Raw genomic sequence first — 18073 nt, 5'->3', positions numbered from 1 at the left:
CGAAAATCGTGTTTTTTCTGAGCTTGGCTCAGTAGGCGCGCGTTGAGTCTCGAGCCGACGACTCCCTTCCTCTCCTGCCGCGTGCAGCGCCCACGGCCTCCCTTCCAATCCGCCATACCGCGCCCTCCGAATTAGCCGTCTCCGTCTCTAGAGTCTGCTTGCAAAAGAAGGAACCTGTGGCAAGTAGCGCCAGCGAACGAGGCCTTAATCTAGTGAGACAGGCACTGGGGCAGGCGGGGTCTTAGAGGGGGCCACCCCCCAGCACGGACGGTGGGGTCATACTGAGAACTCTCAGAGTCTTTTTCTGCGTACTTTCGGCCGGTTATTCGCCTTAATCTCTTAGCAATTTTTTTCTGCTGACAGCGCTCCGCGAGACCAGGGAATTGGACAGTTTTCCTCCCACGGCCCTTCCCTCCGCCGATGCAAGGGGCCCTGCTTGTCGATCCACGAAGCAAGCAGCTACAGCGACTGCCCTCCTCCCCCCTTTTAACGGACGACCACCCTTTCTGGCACGTTCTGCAGCGGACTGCACGCTATTACTCGCTCCCACGCGGCCGAAACCCCCTCCGGCCGCGCGTGCGCAGCAGCGCACACGCATGCGCGTGCAGCGTGTGTAGGTAGAAGCAAGAGCAGCTCGAAGATGCCCCTCCATATGCCTGAGACATCGCCCTTGCCCACCCAGCTGCTACTCGGCCTTGAGCCCGTGGGCATTCGCGTTTCTCGCAGGAAGGTGCTCTCCCTGAATCGGCGGCTTCTTCCTGCGAAGCAGCAGCAGCAGCCACAGCTGCAGCAACAGCATCGGAGCGGCTGCGGCGAGTGCGCGGGGTGTACGGGGAACAACCGCAGCAGCATAGAGGTGGAGGACATCGCTCAGTTCATCGCCAGTGTGAAACAATTTCTCCCCCTGGATTTTGTGCTACTGCCGCTTGCAGACCCCAATGGGGATATACTGGAGCGCCTGGCGGCTGCTGCGGCCAGATCGGCTGTTTCCGCGCGAATTTCAGGAGCATCGGCGCCAAGGGTAGAGGCACAAGCATCCGCCGTCGCAACAACGCTGGATGCAACAGCCGATCCTTGGCTAGGAGGCGGCTGCTTTTCCTTCCCCTCCTTCACACCCCTAGGTCTCAGCGATCTGCATCTGCGCTGTGCAGACTGGGTCAGCTCTGTCATCGGATGCACCTCCATTTGGATACACCCAGACTGCAGCAGTAGCAACGACAGCAGCAACGAGGAGTCCAGCGTCGTGATGGCAGCCGATTCTAGGTATGGAGGCAGCTGTATCGCCGCGAGGCTCCAGCGCATTTACAGGTTCCTTAAGAGGCGGCAACTGCTCCTTCGGCGTGAGTCGCTGCAAAAAAAATTACTGATGCTGCAGCAGGAATCAAAGTCTGATGCCAAGTCGCCGAGGCAGCAACAGGAGCAGCAGCTTCAACTGGAGCAACTGCAGCAACAATTGGAAGCGCAGGAGGACCTTCCCGCTGCCAAGATTCACGAACGTCTAGGACGCCTGTACACCGATAGCTTCGCAGCAGCGAGTGAGATGCTGCAAAGGCAGGCAGACCAACAACAGCAACAGCAGCAGCAGCAGCAGCAGCAGGAGTTTGATAACGGGCCAGAGCAGGAAGAGCAGCTGTTGCAGCTAGCCGCAGCCGCATCAACCTCCCCCTTTCTCAGCAGCGGCTTTCATATGCGGCGATTGCACGCTGAGATTTCCTTTGCTGCGCATCTAAACCTACAAGCCATCATTCTGCCACCACCAACCACTAGGAAACCCCTTCTCTTGGCAAGGTGTGTATGCGCTGTGACAGGCGCTCTTATGAGGTCTTTGCTGCTGCTGCTGTCTGCCATGCCAAAAGGATTTGTTGAGACTGCTAGCTGTGTAATCCTCTGCGACTGAGCCATGCCTGCTGACAGGCTCGCTTCGCGCGCTGTACGTCTGTTCGTGAGGAGGGTTTGCGTGCTGCTGCGGCTGCTCGTGTTGCTGCAGAGTCATTAAGGCGTGGCTGTCTCAGCTGCAGCCCCCAACATTCTGGATACGGCTCCCACTGCAGTACAGCAAGCCAACAGCCGCGGCAGCCGCGGCAGCAGCAGCAAGGCGCGACGCTTTAGCTCTAGGTGCAAAGACACCTGAAGCAGCAGTGGCTGCGGCAGTCTTGCAGGAGCTGCAGCAGCTCGCCTTGCTGAATGAGGGCTTTGCCACTGCCGCAGCTTCCACTGCCAGCAAGCAGCAGCAGCAACACCAGGGAGACGATGACGAAGAAGAGCACCTGCTAGACCCCTGGGAGCAATGGTCCTTCCTGCAGCAGACAGTTGGAGTGTCTATTCACCTGGGCGTGGCTCTGCAGCTGACAGAAGACCTTCCCTCGGAGCTCGTGCTGCAGAGATGGCTAGCAGAACCTCTGCGGTGTGTCTTGATTCCCACAAGCATTTTCATGCAGCTGCAGCAACAGCCAGATGTGACGCTTCTGCGGCAGCATCTCACCTTCCTACTCCGCTGTGCAGAGCTTCGGGTGCGTCTAGTCCTTATTGACGACCGTGAGGCGGAAGCAGAGACAGCGGCGTCAACACCAAAATCAGAGGCAGAAGCAGCAGCAACTGCAGCTGGTGTTGGTGCTCTCCAGTCGAAGCGAGCTGTTGTAGAGCACAAGGACCTCCTAAGCAACAGCGGCATCACCAACAGCTCCAACAATGAAGTCGGGTGGCTGGCAAAGCTCAGCAGCCTTGGCAGCAGCTTTGGTGTGAACAGCAACAGCAGCAGTCAAAGCAGCAGCGACAACAACGGCAGCAGGCTTTGTGTTTACAAAGAGCTGCTGCCATTCGTGCGATGCATTCAGCAGTCCTTCCAAATGCTCCCTCCTCTGCCGCCGTCTCTGCTCTTCTCTAGAGGCCATCGCAACACCCTCCAAATCCCCATGCAACCTTTGGCAGATGACTTAAACGCGTGCAGCTACGAGGTATGTCTATGGGGAAGCCTTTGCCCCTGGTCTCCTGTAAGAGTGCCTTAACCTTGCGTGCTTGTGCTCCCTCGCCGCCTCTCCCCACGCATCTTCTGTCCAGCAGAGTCTCTCTATCTCTCTTGTTCCCTTGTAGCGAGAGGCTGCCTCCGCTACTGCCGACGAGCGGCTGCTGAAAATTCCATGGAGGCAAGCACTGCCACACGCCCCCACGAAAGGCTGAACGAGGGTGTGCGTTCAGGTCTTTGAACGCGATGCGACTAAGTACAGGCTCTATTCGCAAGCTATTTATCGCCGCCTGATTGATCTCTTGGGTCTGGACGACATCCACCAGGAGCAACAGCAAGCACAGCGCCGAGGCAAGCCCGTGGGGAAGCGGAGGAGGAGCCAGAGGTCACCTTGCGGCAGCAGCAGCCGCAGCCTCAGCAGAAGCAGCAACAGCAGCGACGATGAGCAGCAACCACAGCGCCAGCAGCAGCAGCAGCCCTGCAAGAATCCTTATGGCATCACGACTGCCTTGAACAATCCTAATTGCCTGTACATCTCAGAGGCCAACTTCCCGCTGCTGCAGCGGCAGCAGCGACAACGGCAGCGCCAGAGCAGCCGTCAAAGCAACGGCATTCGTACGGCTGCAGCGAAGTCAGAAGCAGCGGCATCTGACGCGGCGCCGCTGATCGAAGACTCCCCGCAATACAAGACGGCGATGGGCCGTTTCTCGTGCCTCGCCTTCCTTAAGGATGTTCGCTTTGGAAGCGAAGCAGAGTACTTAGGGTACCGCCCTCCAGCAGAGATGCACGCCCACCTCAGGGCAGCAGCAAGAGCAATCAGGGCAGCAGAGGCAGCCGCTATTCGCCCGTCCACATTGACCTCTTCTTCTGCACTGGACCAACAGCAGCAGGAAGTGCAGGAGGGCAGCGATGACTGGCCCCGAATCGCAGTCTATGTGGTGGGTGCTGGTAGGGGGCCTTTGGTGCAGGCAGCGTTGGACGCGCTGCGCAAAGTCGGTGTGCCGCCTTGTTTCTATTTTGTAGCCGCAATCGAGAAGAATCCGCAGGCGCTGTACGCGCTCATGGATCGGCAGCAGCACGATGCATGCGCTGCTTGGCGGCAGGTTGCCGTTGTGGCTGGCGACATTAGGAAGCCAGAAACTGCAGCAGCGGTAGCTCGGGCTGCAGCACGTGCTGCGGCGATTGGGAAGGGAGCTGTAACAGCCGCACCGCTTCCACCCGCGGGGAGCGCCCGCTGCGACATTATGGTCTCCGAGCTGTTGGGGTCTTTGGGAGACAATGAGTTATCGCCGGAGTGTATAGACGGCGCACAGCAGCTGCTGCTGAAGGCTGAAGGCATCTCCATCCCAGCGGCGTATGTTTCTTCCCTTGAGCCTGTCTCGTGTCCGCTGCTGCATGCCGCTGCAGCCGCTGCCTATGGCGATACGCATCAGCTAGACGCCATGTTCGTGGTCTATCCCCACGGCATCTTCAGGCCTTCAAGGGAAGGGCCTCGCTCGTGCTTCGCGTTTCAGCACCCAAACCCATTGGTAGCACCCTTCGCCACGTCTGCTGCTGCCAAGCGCATGCACGCATTTACAGAGTACATCCTCGGAACGCCAGCAGCAGAGACCACCGCAGAGGGCGATGCAGCAGCGCCAGCCGCCAATGCAGAAGCAGAACGGTGTGGAGTAGACTTTGCGTCTCCCTTTTGCCTGTCCAGTACTGCTGTAACAACAGGAGCCGCCGGGGCACAGGGCGACCCCTCAGATCGAGTATGCCTGCTGCAGTGGTCCCTCAAGAGCGACTGCACAGTGCACGGCTTCTTGGGTTATTTCTTCTGCTGCCTTTACAGAGATGTGTCCCTTTCCATAGACCCCCGCTGCTGCACAAAAGATATGGTCTCGTGGTTTCCTGCGCTGCTGCTGCTGCGGCAGCCGCTGCCACTGCGCAAACAGCAAGAGCTGGTGCTGGCTATCACACGCAAGAGCGATAACCACAGGGTCTGGTTCGAAAGGGCTGTCATGTCTCCCGTCGCGACGCCCATCCAAAATCTAAATGGCGTCTGCTACTTTATGGGGAAGTGAGCAAGGGCGCGGGGGGTGAGGGCGGAGCCATACCGCTGTTGTGTCTCCTTCCTTTGTATCACCTTTCCCCCTTCTGCCGCACGAGCTATCCGCGTGTCTCAGCTTGTCCACCAGAGCCTTCCGTCTCCCCGTCATCTGTCTGATGCTTTGTATATTGTCTCTCCGAGTCGTTCGTTTAGCGGTCAGCCCCACAGTGCGCGCCGCAGCACCTCCAGAAGAGGGAGATCAGGAAGTCTTACGCTAGATTGCTGGGCGGCTTCGCGCACGTCACACCGCCGCTAGGTTCCTATATCAGATGCTTTTTCTCTGCTGCCCCCTCTGTTCCTAGCGCGGAGCCAGCACGCAGGTGCCTGCCGCTTGTTGCGGTGGAATGCCCGCTGGCAAAAATGCCCTTTGTCTCGGGTAGCGGCCGGGCCGCAACTCCAAACTGATGTGATTCTTTTGGGCATTTTCTGGGTGTGTATCGGGCCAAGCTGCACTTCGGTGATTTCGACTACGCGAGATCTCATTCAAACGCGAGTTAGTACGGAATCGAGTAGCGTTTAGTATGGCTGTTTGTATCTGCTATATCTGCTGCCGAGTCAGTAGTCTCGATGCGATAAGAGAAGCAGTGTTGGATGCGTGTGAGCTATATGTTGCTGAGTTCAAATTGGCCAGACTGAATGCTTACAGCGCTAAGAGGAAGCGAACCCATCCAAACCATTGCTAGTTGTCTTGTTTGGCCGCTTCGCCCGAACCGAGCACGGTATCTAGTGCGGGAAAAGAGTTCATGCAATGTAATTGGGGCGTGAAAAATGTCGGTGATCTTTACATCGGAGTCTTTTTAATGTCCAGATTGCTCATCAGTCTTCAAAGCATCACACAAAGATTTTGATCGGATTTGATTTCTCAATTTTTTTTACACTGGTGCCCCCTGCCCAATAGCCTGCAATTTGAGTAAATTTAGGGCATCATCAATAGGCTTGCCGTAGCGGCCGCTGCATTAAACGGGCGCACTGAAATGTCCAAACACATACGGATATACTTGGGTTTGCGAGTGTGAGTGTGGACGCCGTCGTGTGCTTGTCATTAGGGTGACTGGAGGTCTGTATGAATAGGTCTGGGAGATCAAATGACGAGTAGACAGACTGGTGATCCGTGTAGCATGGCAAGTAAACCGCCAACGCAAGGCATTGGAAACGTTTGCATCACAGTAATCTTTACCAGGGGATTGAAATTAGTGCACATGAGCCACCTTCCGTCGTTTTTCGTCATCAATACCAGATTATACCCAAACGCATTGGACGATTGCTGCACTCAGTCTCTTTTCAAAAAAAATACCTGCCTGCAGCAATGCCTTCCCTCCATGCTATCGAATCTTCTGATACCGTGGAATATCGTTGGGAGCTGGCCTGATTTAGCCAAATGCGATGTGCCCGGCTATCATCAAGTGGCCAGCCTGCTGGCAGCGCATCATTATTCAGCAGATCCACAAAATTTTCTTTTGATATTTGCCCACTGTGCTGTTCCCCGGCTAAGAATTCACAGGAATTCTCAAGTAAAGCTATTGTGCAGGACCATTCAGACAGGATACACACTCAAAACTGTTTTCTCTACGTGCTCTGCTGAGCCGCCCGCATGAAAAATTCTGCCTCACCTTGTTCTCGGCTTCGACTCTGAGCGCTCACCATCTATGACGTGAGCCTTGTTGAGGAAACCAAAATGTGCTTTTGCTTTGCACTTCGCGGCAAACCAACCTCCACAGCATGCAGAGCTGCGGCCACATGCGGGCCTTCCGTTGTCATTGATGATATACCTAGGATTACGTAGGGGGAGCACGGATCGAACGAAGAAATCATGGACCATGTCGATAGTGCCAAATCTGGATGTAAAGTGGCATTCAAGTGTTGTACCCTTGCCATATGTCATGTTTTGCCGCCCGTCAGCAAACCCGACTCTTTGGGACTACTCGAACACTCGAACACGCAAGGGGCATTCCTGATTTTCTCCTTCACATCTAGTGCCACGTAAAGCTAGCAATTCTGAACCATCAATGTGGGGTTGTATCGGCGCAGAGTTAAATCGTGATGGGTCTTCATCTGTGGCTCTGTCCTCTGTAGCTTTCTTCTCTCTACCGCAGCCTGCATAATCTCTTTCAGTTTCCTTGGTGGGCCTTCTTTTCCTTGCTAAGCAGCCTACTGTTGCTGGGTTGATTCCCTCTGCTCGCGTTCTTAATTATCGTATGCGCTTGCAGTTCCGAATGATATGACCGGTTTCACACAATAGAAGTGGGTGGCTGCGGTTTTGTGGGGCTGCTACGGAGCGCACGTTGCCTCTGGCTCTTCTTCACTGATCTAAGACTGTAGGCTAGGGCTGGCTAACACAGCCCTGGCATCCACATGCTTGAGATATCAATTTAGCTGTCTCATTTGCCCTTCAACGCATGACCTATCCTCGACTGCTTCTAAAAGCTCAACTAGTCTACCATTTGCACAATTGGCACAGGTTGATTGCTAAAGTTGCTGCTTAGACTGCAGCCGCCTGACGTGTCACTTCGGACATACCTGGTAAAAACCTAAAACTGTTCCTAGTCTACATTGTGGCCTTCATAAGTCCAAGTTTCCTATTTCTTGAGATGCCGCTCTTATGATAAACTTTCCCTGCTTCAGCTCTCTCAATTCTCCCAAGCTTGCTCTTGAGCTGATTTTGGCATAAACGGATTAGTCAAGGCCTCTATGAAGGCTGAAAGTGAGTGATCCTTTCATGCAGATGACATTTTTTTTAGTAGAGTCACCATTGAAATTCTTCAGCCTCCAATAAACATAATGCAAAGCAAACTTGTTTCTCGACCGGCGGAGTACAGAGAAAGACACATCTTTTACCAGCTAACGAGTTCCGCGAGTACTTGTTCGTCCTAACGGCCGTCACATTGCTTTGACCGCAATCATCAGATCGACTCACATACAGATACTTTGTCAGTTGACAAAACCTGCCTTTGCACTAACTGCGGAGCTGTTATGTTTGTAAGAGGCCGGCCTCTCCTTTAGCCAACAGGCGTTGTGCCAGAGTTTACTTGTATCTCCTGAGTATTTATTTTACCTAGCCTGTTTCCACACAAATTCAAACTACTGAATTGCCATCTAGCTTGATCGTACCGAGACAGCTGTTCTAGGGAAACGTGAGATTTCCCTGCATCCATGGCCAGCAAATGGGTAGAGAACGGTTGCATCGAATTTCGTGGTGCTTCCAACTATACCGCTCCATGCTATGTCCTTGTAGAAGCGCACTTAGCTCCTAACTCACTGCAAGCTTGACAGACGGTTGCTGAGCATTCCTTTAAGCATCTTCCGCCTCCCTTGCTTGATCCCCTCTAAGCTTCCGACATGAGGAGAGGAAGCCGCGAGGGTGTGCGTATCTATACACTATAAGCGCACCGAGAATTCACAGCTAGTTGCACGGAGCATGTACCGCATTTGTACAGAGCATTGAGTGCTCTACTTTTCCGCGCTAAATGTACCCAGCAATAAGTAAATAGGGGAGAGAAGGTGTGCGAACAGACAGACCAGTAAGTCGTCTCTTAGTTAATTCTTAGCCAAATAGAACTGGTGCAGTAGAAAGCGTCAAGGTGTAGCCTAGAGATGCACACATACGCGAAGCAGAGCTGAAAAAGCTTGCTGAAGCGGGAGTCTGGATTAAAGATGAAATGATGAACTTTGGAAAGGGTTAGCCGTCGGGTATATGAGCTGTCGCGCCTCCACCTTCAGCCTTTTCCGACAATTGTTGCTCAACTTTCCCACCCGATGAGTAGGCGGCGCTGCTGTTAGCGAGTGCAATTCCCCTTGTAAAAACCGCGATTCCTCGAGGAAATGCTGCTTCGCTCTAAGCCTTGAGCCCTGGTAAGAAGGAAAATGGCTCTGAGACGCTTACGGATCTAAGTTTAGCTTGGTTTCCTCCTAAGGAATTCATTGAGCTGGCGTCTCGATGCGCTGTTGGTATTGGAGGGGTCGCAAGTGGCCCTCCAGACTCTAACATGCACTTTCACCCTCCAATATTACGCTCTAATTTCCAAAGACAACAAAGAATTCTCACGATTTCAGCGTTTCGCTCCCGGGAACGTCGCCTGTGGGCGGCAAAGTTGCAGCGCATGCATGCTGGAGCTGCTGTTGCCGGTACCGCCACTTAGTTGCCTTCTAAGCGAATGGCACCAAATGACACATTTTTTGAATAGGCTAAAACTGCGTAGAGAGAGGTGCGGGGGCAAGAACGGGCAGCAGCCGTTTGCTGTAGACTCGACGTTGGTTTTAGCCGAGGCGCAGCGGCATGCGCTGCCTGCCTTGGAGGATCTGCTGCTCCTGGTCGGTTACTTCCAAGGAGCTCGACAAATCTCGCTGTCTGCAGTGGCCAATAGACGCTTCAGCGGCAACAGGATCGGCAGCAGCAGCAGCAGGAGAAGCTCCAGCGATAGCAAGGCGATCTTATTGAGGCTTGCGCTGCAGTTCCCTCGCCAGCCTCAACAGCTGCAGAGAGTTCTCTGCGTATTCCAGCGCCCTTTTGCGCCTTCGCATCCGTCAAACGTCCCCATCAGGGGAGGCGGACGCTTTAGCCTCACATTTCGAACTGCAGCGCCAGAAATATGCCTTCGGCACAAAAGCAGCAGGTAGTCCCCTACTCGTGCCTCAAATCTCTTCCTCCCTTTGCAAGATGGTGGTGTTTTCGCTGGAAGGTGTTCGAGTCTTCTTCCCTTATGACTCGATTTACCCCGAGCAGTTCGCATATATCCGAGCGGTCAAACGGGCCGTTGAAATGCACGGGCATGCTGTCCTAGAGATGCCCACAGGCACAGGTATGCGTCAATCTTAAAACTGACGCCGAGGAAGCTCTCTAAATCTGTGGTCGATTATGCTTGATATCGTGGTCTGCACGCTCATACTCCCTCCCGCCGCTCCCACGGTGATATCTGCCAGTACCTTTGCCTTGGTGTGTGCTGCCACTTCCAATACTACATCGTGTCGGCATGAATATTCACGGGAGAGGGTGTTGCAACGCAGAGAGACACATTTGGGGAGCGAGATTGTGTGGAGGCTACAGGAATCAGAACTGTGATTTCGCAGGGAAAACGGCGTCGCTCATGTCGATCCTCACATCCATGCAATTCGCGGATCCTTCCATGGGACGCATTATTTACTGCACACGAACGGTCAGTTCTGGGGGTTTTAGAATATGGGCATAGGAAGTTTCAAGGTGGTTTTGTTCGACATAGAAGTGCGTCTGGAGCATCCTTAGGGCCTGCAGCTGCAGCGGACGCCGCACAGCGTGTGCAGCTGCATTCTTGTGCGCTATCGTAGGTATATGGGTATATATATATGGATAGCTGTTTTCGCGATCCTATACAAGGCTGCGTCCTCTTGCTGCTCCGGTTGCTGTACCGCAGGTCGCTGAGATGGAAAAGGCGTTGCTGGAGTTGAAGTTGGTGATAGACTACAGAATCAAGGAAATTGAAAAGGAGAAGCTGCAGCAGAGCCTGGTGCATGCGCAGCAGCAGCAACCTCTAGGGCAGCCAGGGCAGCCTCAGCCGGCAACAGAAGTCCCTTTACTGGGGAAAAAGATGCGTGGTCTGATGCTGGTGCTCGTGCTGCTGCAGTTGCAACGGTTGCTACTTAGAAGCACAGCATGTGTTTGACGCGAGCTTTTCGACAAGCTCTGCCCTTGAGACTTGAGCGTTCATGGCGTAGATGGTTTTTTTTGCAGAGTCTGGGTATTTGTTGGGAGTTGGGCTGTCTGCCCGGCGCAGCCTTTGTGCGAATGGGGCCGTCATGGCCTCCGCAGAGCGAGAGAAGATCGATGAAGGATGTACGCAGCAATCTACATCCCTTTGCGCACTGACTGCCAAAGCCACGGCGAACTCGCTGATTCCAACTCCTTGCGGCGGCTGTTGCTGCAGGGGTGGCTGCCCTCCTTGTCTGCACTAAGGAGGAACAGCACTCAGCTGAGGTTAGGCGGCTTTTCTCTCACCCTTGTAATCGAGTCTTTGAAGCTTCTGTTGCAGGTCGTAAACGAACGGCCCCGTGGGTGCGCGAAGCAGCCGCAGACCGCCACCAAGCCAGACTCGCGATGCGCAGGGTTGCCAATGCTGAAGAGAGCTCTGGAGATGCGCCTGCAGCACCGGGCGAAGCAGCCACAGATGTCGAGGACATTGGCAACGGCGATACGGCAGAGGGCCTATGTGCCTTTTACGAAAATTTTGATGAATATTTCACGCCTCAGCACTTCCCAGCTGGTCTGACTCGAAGGGTTCCGGGCTTTTGAATGCGGGCAGCCTTGTTCGAAGTCGCTGTCTGTCTCTTCTTTGCCATATACGATGTGTATGTGTGTACATATGTGTGCATGTGTATGTGTAAATGTGTGCGTATGTGTGTGTATGTGTATGTATATATGTGTGTGTATAAATGTGTGTATAAATGTGTGTATGTGCGTGTGCGGCAACGGCGCGCGCACTGGTTTGCTGACAACGAGCACGCACAGGGGCTGGTGCCTGTGGGTTTCTTATGGAATGCAGGTGTCTACACACTGGAAGAGCTGAAAGCTGCTGCTGTCCGGTGGCGCCATCCTGTACTGCAGCGCCCTCTGCCCCTCTGCCCTTACTTCTTGGCGCGGCGACTGCTACAGGTTGCGAATGTTGTCGTGCTGAATTATCAGTATCTTTTGGACCCCAAAGTGTCAGAGGTGCCGTGCACCCCTTCGTTTGGTGTCGTTGCTGCTGCTCTGTCGCTGGTGGCGATAGTGCTTGGTCGAGCTGTTGTCTCTTGCCTGTTGCTGGTGGCTGCTCATGAGGATCGAAGGCTGCTTGGCATGCTGCGCCTACCATTGGTGCTGACTGTTTCTGGAAGCTCCTTCTCCCCCTTCGGGATGGTGGAGGCGCTATTACTGCTGCTGCTGGTGCTATTTCCTCAGGCGGCTGTCTTCGGGCCCTCCAACACGGGGGGCCCCCTCGGCTCCCATCCTGGTGGCCCTTCCCTTGTGGGGTTCACGCGTACAGCAGCGCAAGAGCGCGCTCACCAGAAGCAGCAACGTCAGCAGCGGGTGCACCAGCAGGATGATGATGACCAGCAGCTGCAGCAGCAGCAGCAGCAGGAAGATTGGCTGGGGACAGACACAGGAGCCTCGGTTGTCGTATTCGACGAGGCTCACAACATCGACAATGTGTGCATTGAGGCGCTCTCCGTCCACCTCAATAAGAATACTCTGGACCAAGCTCTCCGCAACCTATCCGAGCTAAGCGAAGAGATCAAAAAGTTAGCGGCATTTAAAATACTCCTTCTTGCCTTCCCCTGGGTGCTCGTCGAGGGGATGCTGCTGGCGCGGCTCGTTGGGCGATGGTTGCTGGTCGTAGAGACATCTAGGCAGTCATGGATTGAGCGGTCTTTTGATAGGGGCGGCGTGTCACATGTGTCTCGCCATGCCTGCGGTTGCACTCTGCTAGTAGTAGTAGTTCGTCGAAATTGCGGTGTTGTGGAGTTTGTGCTGCCATGGACTGCCATTCTGTCTGCTGCCGCCCGATGCCCGCAGGCGTAAAGCAGCGGACTCAGAAAAGCTCCGCGCCGAGTATCAGCAGCTGCTGCAGGGCATGCAACAGCAGCAGCAACGGCGGCAGCGGCAGCAGCATCAATCCCAGGAAGAGCAGCCGCAGCAGAGGCAGCCCGTCACAGTTACATCAGAGACTTTTCAGGCACTTGCGAATCCAGTCCTTCCCTCAGACATTGTTGAAGAGGTGCAAAACCGTCGCAGAAACCTCGCCTGCAAACTTGAGCATCTGCATCTCTACATACACATACACATACTTACACGCACCCTGACGGCATTAGTCTCCCTCCTTACCAGCCGGCCTATGGGGAGAGACCCGCATGTGCAGCCTTGGCGCGTTTCGTCTTAGGCAATCCCTGGAAGCATCCGGCGAGCGGAACACTTTGTGGCTTTGATGCGGAGGGTGATTGCCTTCCTCAAGATCTACATCAAGTAAGACTTATAGATTCCGTGTATCGACGTACCGGCAGGGCCTCGAGTGCGTAGATACAAAACTGCGTCCTCTCGGGCTAAGATGCCTTCCGCCACCGTTTTCTCTTTTGCTGTTTGGCGCTGCACTTTCTTTTTGTGCCGCTCACCGCGTGGGCATCTGTGACATTGGCGTCGGGCCGGTCTTTGATCAGCTGTCTCGCTCGCACCTATCGATCTCTCAAGTCTTTTCCGACCCCTTTCCTTTCAACTCACCGGCGACACCTCCTTTGTATCCTTTCTTTACTTGAACCTTTCTATGCCTGCCTTGCTTTTCTTCGCCTCCCGCGCTGTTTTTTCGCAAATACCTTTCTGCGCGCCGTAATGCAGCCAAGCTGCCTTTCGTCATCACGCAGTTGCTGCTGGCGTCTTCAAGCTCAAATCTGCTTTTCTCTCGCTTCCCTCGCCGGATCAGCTATCTCTTTAAAAACTAAACGTTTTCTGCGCTCCCTTTTGTGCCCTTTGTGTTTTGTAGAGTCTACGACCTGAAGAGCGAAGGCCCGCTCTCCTTTCTCTTCGGCTTTGAAAAGGAGTCGTTGGTGGAGGGCTCTATTCTTCGGCACTTTCACTCGCGTCTCAAGGTCACTTATGCGCTCCCTTTCCCCTCATAGATTTGCATTGCTTTTCGTGGCAGCGTGTATCGGTGCTCCTGTGCCCACACTATGGAAACTTCTGCAAGTCGCTTCTCCTGGCAGTGCTGCTACCTCCTCGTGCTAACCCCGCTCTCTTGACTGTTTGCCCTCCAGCGGCGCCTCTGCCACTCCATTCGTTGTGTATCTCTTCTACACTTTATATGTTGGTTGCTGCTCGTCTCACCTGCTGTTGCCCTCCGTGATGATCCGTCTGCAAGCCGCTGCTCTGCGGGTTTCCACTCTGACCTTGAGCGGCTTGAGGCCCTCTTTCCGCCCCTAGACGCATCCCTTACTGCGCTGGGCCACCCGACTCAGTGTCTTCGCTTTCTGCAAGTTTTTTTGTCCTCAAGGCGTTGTTGCTGGCGCTCCAAGTGACAGACCTCGAGAGGCTCCTCCCTCTGACGCTCGTTGCGGACTTCTGCACCCTTGTAGGCACCTATTGGTAAGCGGAACCATTGCCGGCTTGGAGGCTAAGCTGAGATGTGCGCGCGGAAAGCACCTGCTGGACGTTCTTTGGAATGAAGGATACGTGTAGCATCTTTGTTGCGTTCAACGCGCTCTCCTCAGCACGGGGCGCACCAAGCCGGCGTACATCGGCCCCTGCCGCTTGCACGTCCCCTTCGTTGCGTCATGGCGTTTGGCAGCAGTTCAGTGAATCGCTTGACTTTGCGGGTGTTCGCTGTAGGGATGGCTTCATAGTGATCGTGGATCCGTACCCGGAGGCTTCTGGGCTGCACGATCCGCTGCTGCAGCTCTGCTGCTTAGACGCCTCTCTTGCAATGCAGCCCGTGCTGAAGCGCTTTAAAAGCGTCATTCTCACGTCCGGCACCATCTCCCCGCTCGAACTTTACCCAAAGATACTTTCTTTTGTGGTAAGTGCCACGCTACAAAGCCCGGAACCAAGCGTGTAGCCGGGTCGATCCTTTGGCAACGGGCAATGCGAGGCTGCCGGACCACCGGTTCTCCGAGTCAGATGCCGAGGGCCTTACTGCCTGCTCTCACGGGGCTGCCAAACGCGTGTTTGTGCACATCCTGGCTGGATGGAAGCCTGCACGCCTGCCCGCTTGCTCAAGGTTCGGGCGCAGTACGTGTGGGTTCCGGCGTTCAGCCCCTTATAGCGGAGTCCTTCCCGGTGTCTATGGATCGCGCTTGTTTCTGCCCCATGATTGTCGCGAGGGGTGCAGACCAGGCAAGTCAAGCACCAACCCTCGCTGAAAGGCACTTGGGTGACTGTTTGCCCTTTTCCCAGAGTTTGGCCTTGTGGCGTGCCGCAGAGCGGTGTGTCTGCGTGCGGCAAGAGCGCTACTTGCATGTGGGCAGGAGCCACATGATCCCGGGCTCTGGCATGTGTTGGGGGGCTATAGCTTAAGGTAGCACGCGCTCATCTTCCGTGCGACAGGCGGGTTGAGCGCCAGCGGCGTGTGTCTGGCCGTAAAGTCCGGGAAAGCGAGCGCTCTGTGTGGGCTGTAAAATTGGAGCGGCCTCCTTCAATGTTACACCCAGTCCGCTGAGAACTTGTGTTTAGGTGCCTCTAACATCCAAGTTTGAATACCGGCACGACTTGAGTGTCCTGCGAAACTACGCGAATCTCCTGCTGGACCTGTGCAAGGCGGTTCCCGATGGGCTTGTGTGCTTCTTTCCATCGTATGCGTACATGGAGACTGCAATGTCCTACTGGTACGGCCCTCGCAGGCTTAGAGCGTGGGGTTCGGGAGTCGTCTGGCTGCCTGGGCCGCCTAAATAGGGCTCTGAAGGCCACTGCGCAAGGATTAGGGCATGCGCGTTGCTTGGAGCAAGGCTTTTGCTCGGGCAACGATTTCTAGGATAGGGCTCTAAGATTGGCATCGCGGCGTTCAGGCTCTGTGTGTGCAGGTACGAAAACGGATTCCTCGCCCAAGTGCTTGAACACAAGCTGGTTTTTCTCGAGACAAAAGACGTTGTTTCCACGACCCTGGCGCTTTTTAACTTTAAGAAGGCGTGCGACTGTGGCCGGGGTGCCGTCTTCTTCTCTGTTGCCAGGTATGGGGACTTATTATTATGTGGCTTTAGGGCGTGCTTTAGGGGCTTCGGGGTCAAGGGCTGGCTTGCAAAATACCAAGGTGTTGGGGAAGCATTCTCTTTGCACGCATGGAGTTGCACATCGATCCGAAGCCCTCCGTGCCGACTTTCGTTAAGTTTAAGGCTTTCCTTCGAGGGCTGATGACGCATGGTTTGTGCGTATTTAGGGGAAAGGTCGCGGAAGGAGTGGATTTTGACCGGCATTTTGGGCGCTGCGTGGTTCTGTTTGGCATACCTTATCAATACGCTCTTTCGAGGGTCTTAAAAGCCAGGCTGGACTTCTTGAGGGTCAGCAGCTGGGGTACAGGTGTTAGAGAGGCTGGGTGTCGATATCTTAGCCAAGGCTTTCCCTCTTCCAAGTGCTCTAGGGTGCAGGGTGTAGCTTAAGAGTTTGGGCATTGTTGTATGTCCGTCCTTAGGAGCGATATCAAATCCAAGAGAACGAATTCCTCACCTTTGACGCAATGCGACAAGTAATGTTGCGAGCACCGTTGTTGCCGTTGTTTTTCGCGTCTTTCCTTTGCATTGCGCCTGCTGTTGCATCTCTGAGGCCCAACGGTTAGAGCTTTGCGTGTAGCATATGCGTACCGACCCTCGTGCCGCCGTGCGACTTAAGGATTTGGGTGCGTTGGCGCACGCTTGGCCGTTTGCTGCCTCAGTATTGGGTTGTTTGTGCATCTCAGGCAGCACAATGCGTGGGGCGGGTGATTCGTTCGAAGCGGGACTTCGCGATAATGATTTTTGCTGACGCGAGGTTCTCACGCTCAGACAAGAGGAACAAACTGCCCCCGTGGATCACGAGATATCTTGACCAAGCCCATCTCGCACTAAATACTGAAACCGCCGTAAGGGTTACAACCTTATCTCTTGAAGCACGAACCTCCACAAAGTGCCTACCAGGATACCCAAAGCTGCTGTATACATGCTGCCGCAGGGCGCATCTAAAATTGTTGACAAATAACAGTCAGTGTATCCCGTATTGTTCTCAAATCCTTTCGGTTCAACGCATCTGCCTCCTCTCTGTACGCATCCATCTCTATCTACACATCCGTCTGTGAGGACCTTTAGCTTAATTCTTCTGCAAGAGAATAGGGGCCTATATTTCCGGCTCTGAAGCGGTTTTGCTTGTGGACTTGTCCATACGGATTTGTTTGTGGCGTAGGTATCTGTTTGCCGTTCCTTCCTAAAATCCATTTCTCAGCCTTGCGTTTCCTCCTCGGCCCTAAGGCTGGGGGCGTCCGCCCTGGTGGACTGCAACCGTTGCTGGCTCCAAGTTGCAAGGGCCTTGTCTCTAGACACAGAAATGTGTTCTCTTGCACCGCTTCAGCAGAAGAAATTGCTGCTGCTGCAGCAACAGCAAATGCCAAAGAGAAAGCGCAGCAGTAGCGAGGGTGAGACAGATAACGCTCAACAGAGGCAGGCTGCACTCACAGACCAGCCTCCTGCTGCTGATCCTGCTGAACTGCGGGATGCCGCAGCAGCAGCACCTCCAGCAGCAACAGCTTTAGACATTCGAAATGCAGCCGAAACAAAAGCGTCACCGAACGCTGAGACAGTGCAGCACGCCTCAGTATCATAAGGGCATAAATATTTAGATGCTGCAGCTGTTGCTGCTGCTTATTCCTTCAAATTCTTCGTTTTAATATTGCCTCGTAGTATGAGGAAGAGCCGCCAGACCAAATTGCTCTTGTTCGCAAAATCTTGATAAGGTGTATACCCACCCTTCGAAGCAGGAGGGATCTAGTTCAAGTTTTTCCGAGTTCAGCTGTCTATGCAGCGGATATGTAATAGTCGTGCCCCTTCCAGGTAGCTGGCTAAGCTACGCTTTGGCGCTTTCTATGACACTACCGTTGTACCCAAGAGTTAGCAAAGAGTCGACAAATTGCGTTGTCTGCTCGTGCATCTCGTTCATTGCAGATCAGTGTTCGCTCCTCACAAGAAGACAAAAGGCTCTGTGCGTGTTCACTTCAAGCTATGCAAGTGTTTGTCAAAGCTTTGAGTGCTTAGAGGATGTAGCAACGGGCACCTTAGCCGTCTCTTTCTTCCAACGTCCACAAGTTCGAGACGCGCGGAGGGGGAAGAAAGAGTTTGTTTTGGTATTGACACAGCAATTTTCTACTATCTATGTATTGACTTAGGAGTTATGTAGCTCCCTGCGAATATTTTGGGGCGATACATTATCGCTTGCATGCACGCATGTTCTCCCACATGATCGGCATGTCTAGCACTGTACTGCGCAGATCTACAGTGTGGGCCCTTGTAAGCAGTACTTTGCGGGTGGGGGACTGTTTTGATCGCTATGAGAAGGCTGCTGCTTTGCATCCGAA

At 54.2% G+C, this 18073-nt stretch overlaps 2 protein-coding genes across 2 annotated transcripts; both read left to right on the top strand.

Annotated features, from left to right (window-relative positions):
• The first annotated feature begins 1246 nt into the window (after positions 1-1246).
• On the top strand, positions 1247-5028 carry LOC34618169 (protein arginine N-methyltransferase 5). Its single transcript, XM_026336514.1, has 5 exons — positions 1247-1788; positions 1988-2636; positions 2835-2954; positions 3196-3792; positions 3853-5028. The coding sequence occupies exons 1-5, from the start codon at positions 1247-1249 to the stop codon at positions 5026-5028; spliced, it is 3084 nt and encodes a 1027-aa protein (XP_026192299.1).
• Positions 5029-9708: 4680 nt separating this feature from the next.
• Positions 9709-17325, top strand: LOC34618168 (general transcription and DNA repair factor IIH helicase subunit XPD). The gene is made up of 20 exons (XM_026336513.1): positions 9709-9850; positions 10119-10204; positions 10439-10619; positions 10756-10857; positions 11054-11284; positions 11564-11730; positions 12124-12299; positions 12574-12775; positions 12938-13020; positions 13532-13637; positions 14039-14130; positions 14374-14560; positions 14797-14877; positions 15214-15365; positions 15561-15707; positions 15914-16034; positions 16166-16219; positions 16430-16591; positions 16909-16999; positions 17180-17325. The coding sequence occupies exons 1-20, from the start codon at positions 9709-9711 to the stop codon at positions 17323-17325; spliced, it is 2709 nt and encodes a 902-aa protein (XP_026192298.1).
• The last annotated feature ends 748 nt before the right edge of the window (positions 17326-18073 follow it).

This window comes from Cyclospora cayetanensis, unplaced genomic scaffold, assembly GCF_002999335.1.
Source record: "Cyclospora cayetanensis isolate NF1_C8 unplaced genomic scaffold, CcayRef3 CcayRef3_contig_130, whole genome shotgun sequence".
NCBI lineage: Eukaryota > Apicomplexa > Conoidasida > Eucoccidiorida > Eimeriidae > Cyclospora > Cyclospora cayetanensis.
The sequence above is the reverse complement of the archived record's forward strand: the minus strand, read 5'-3'. Positions and strand labels throughout refer to the sequence as shown.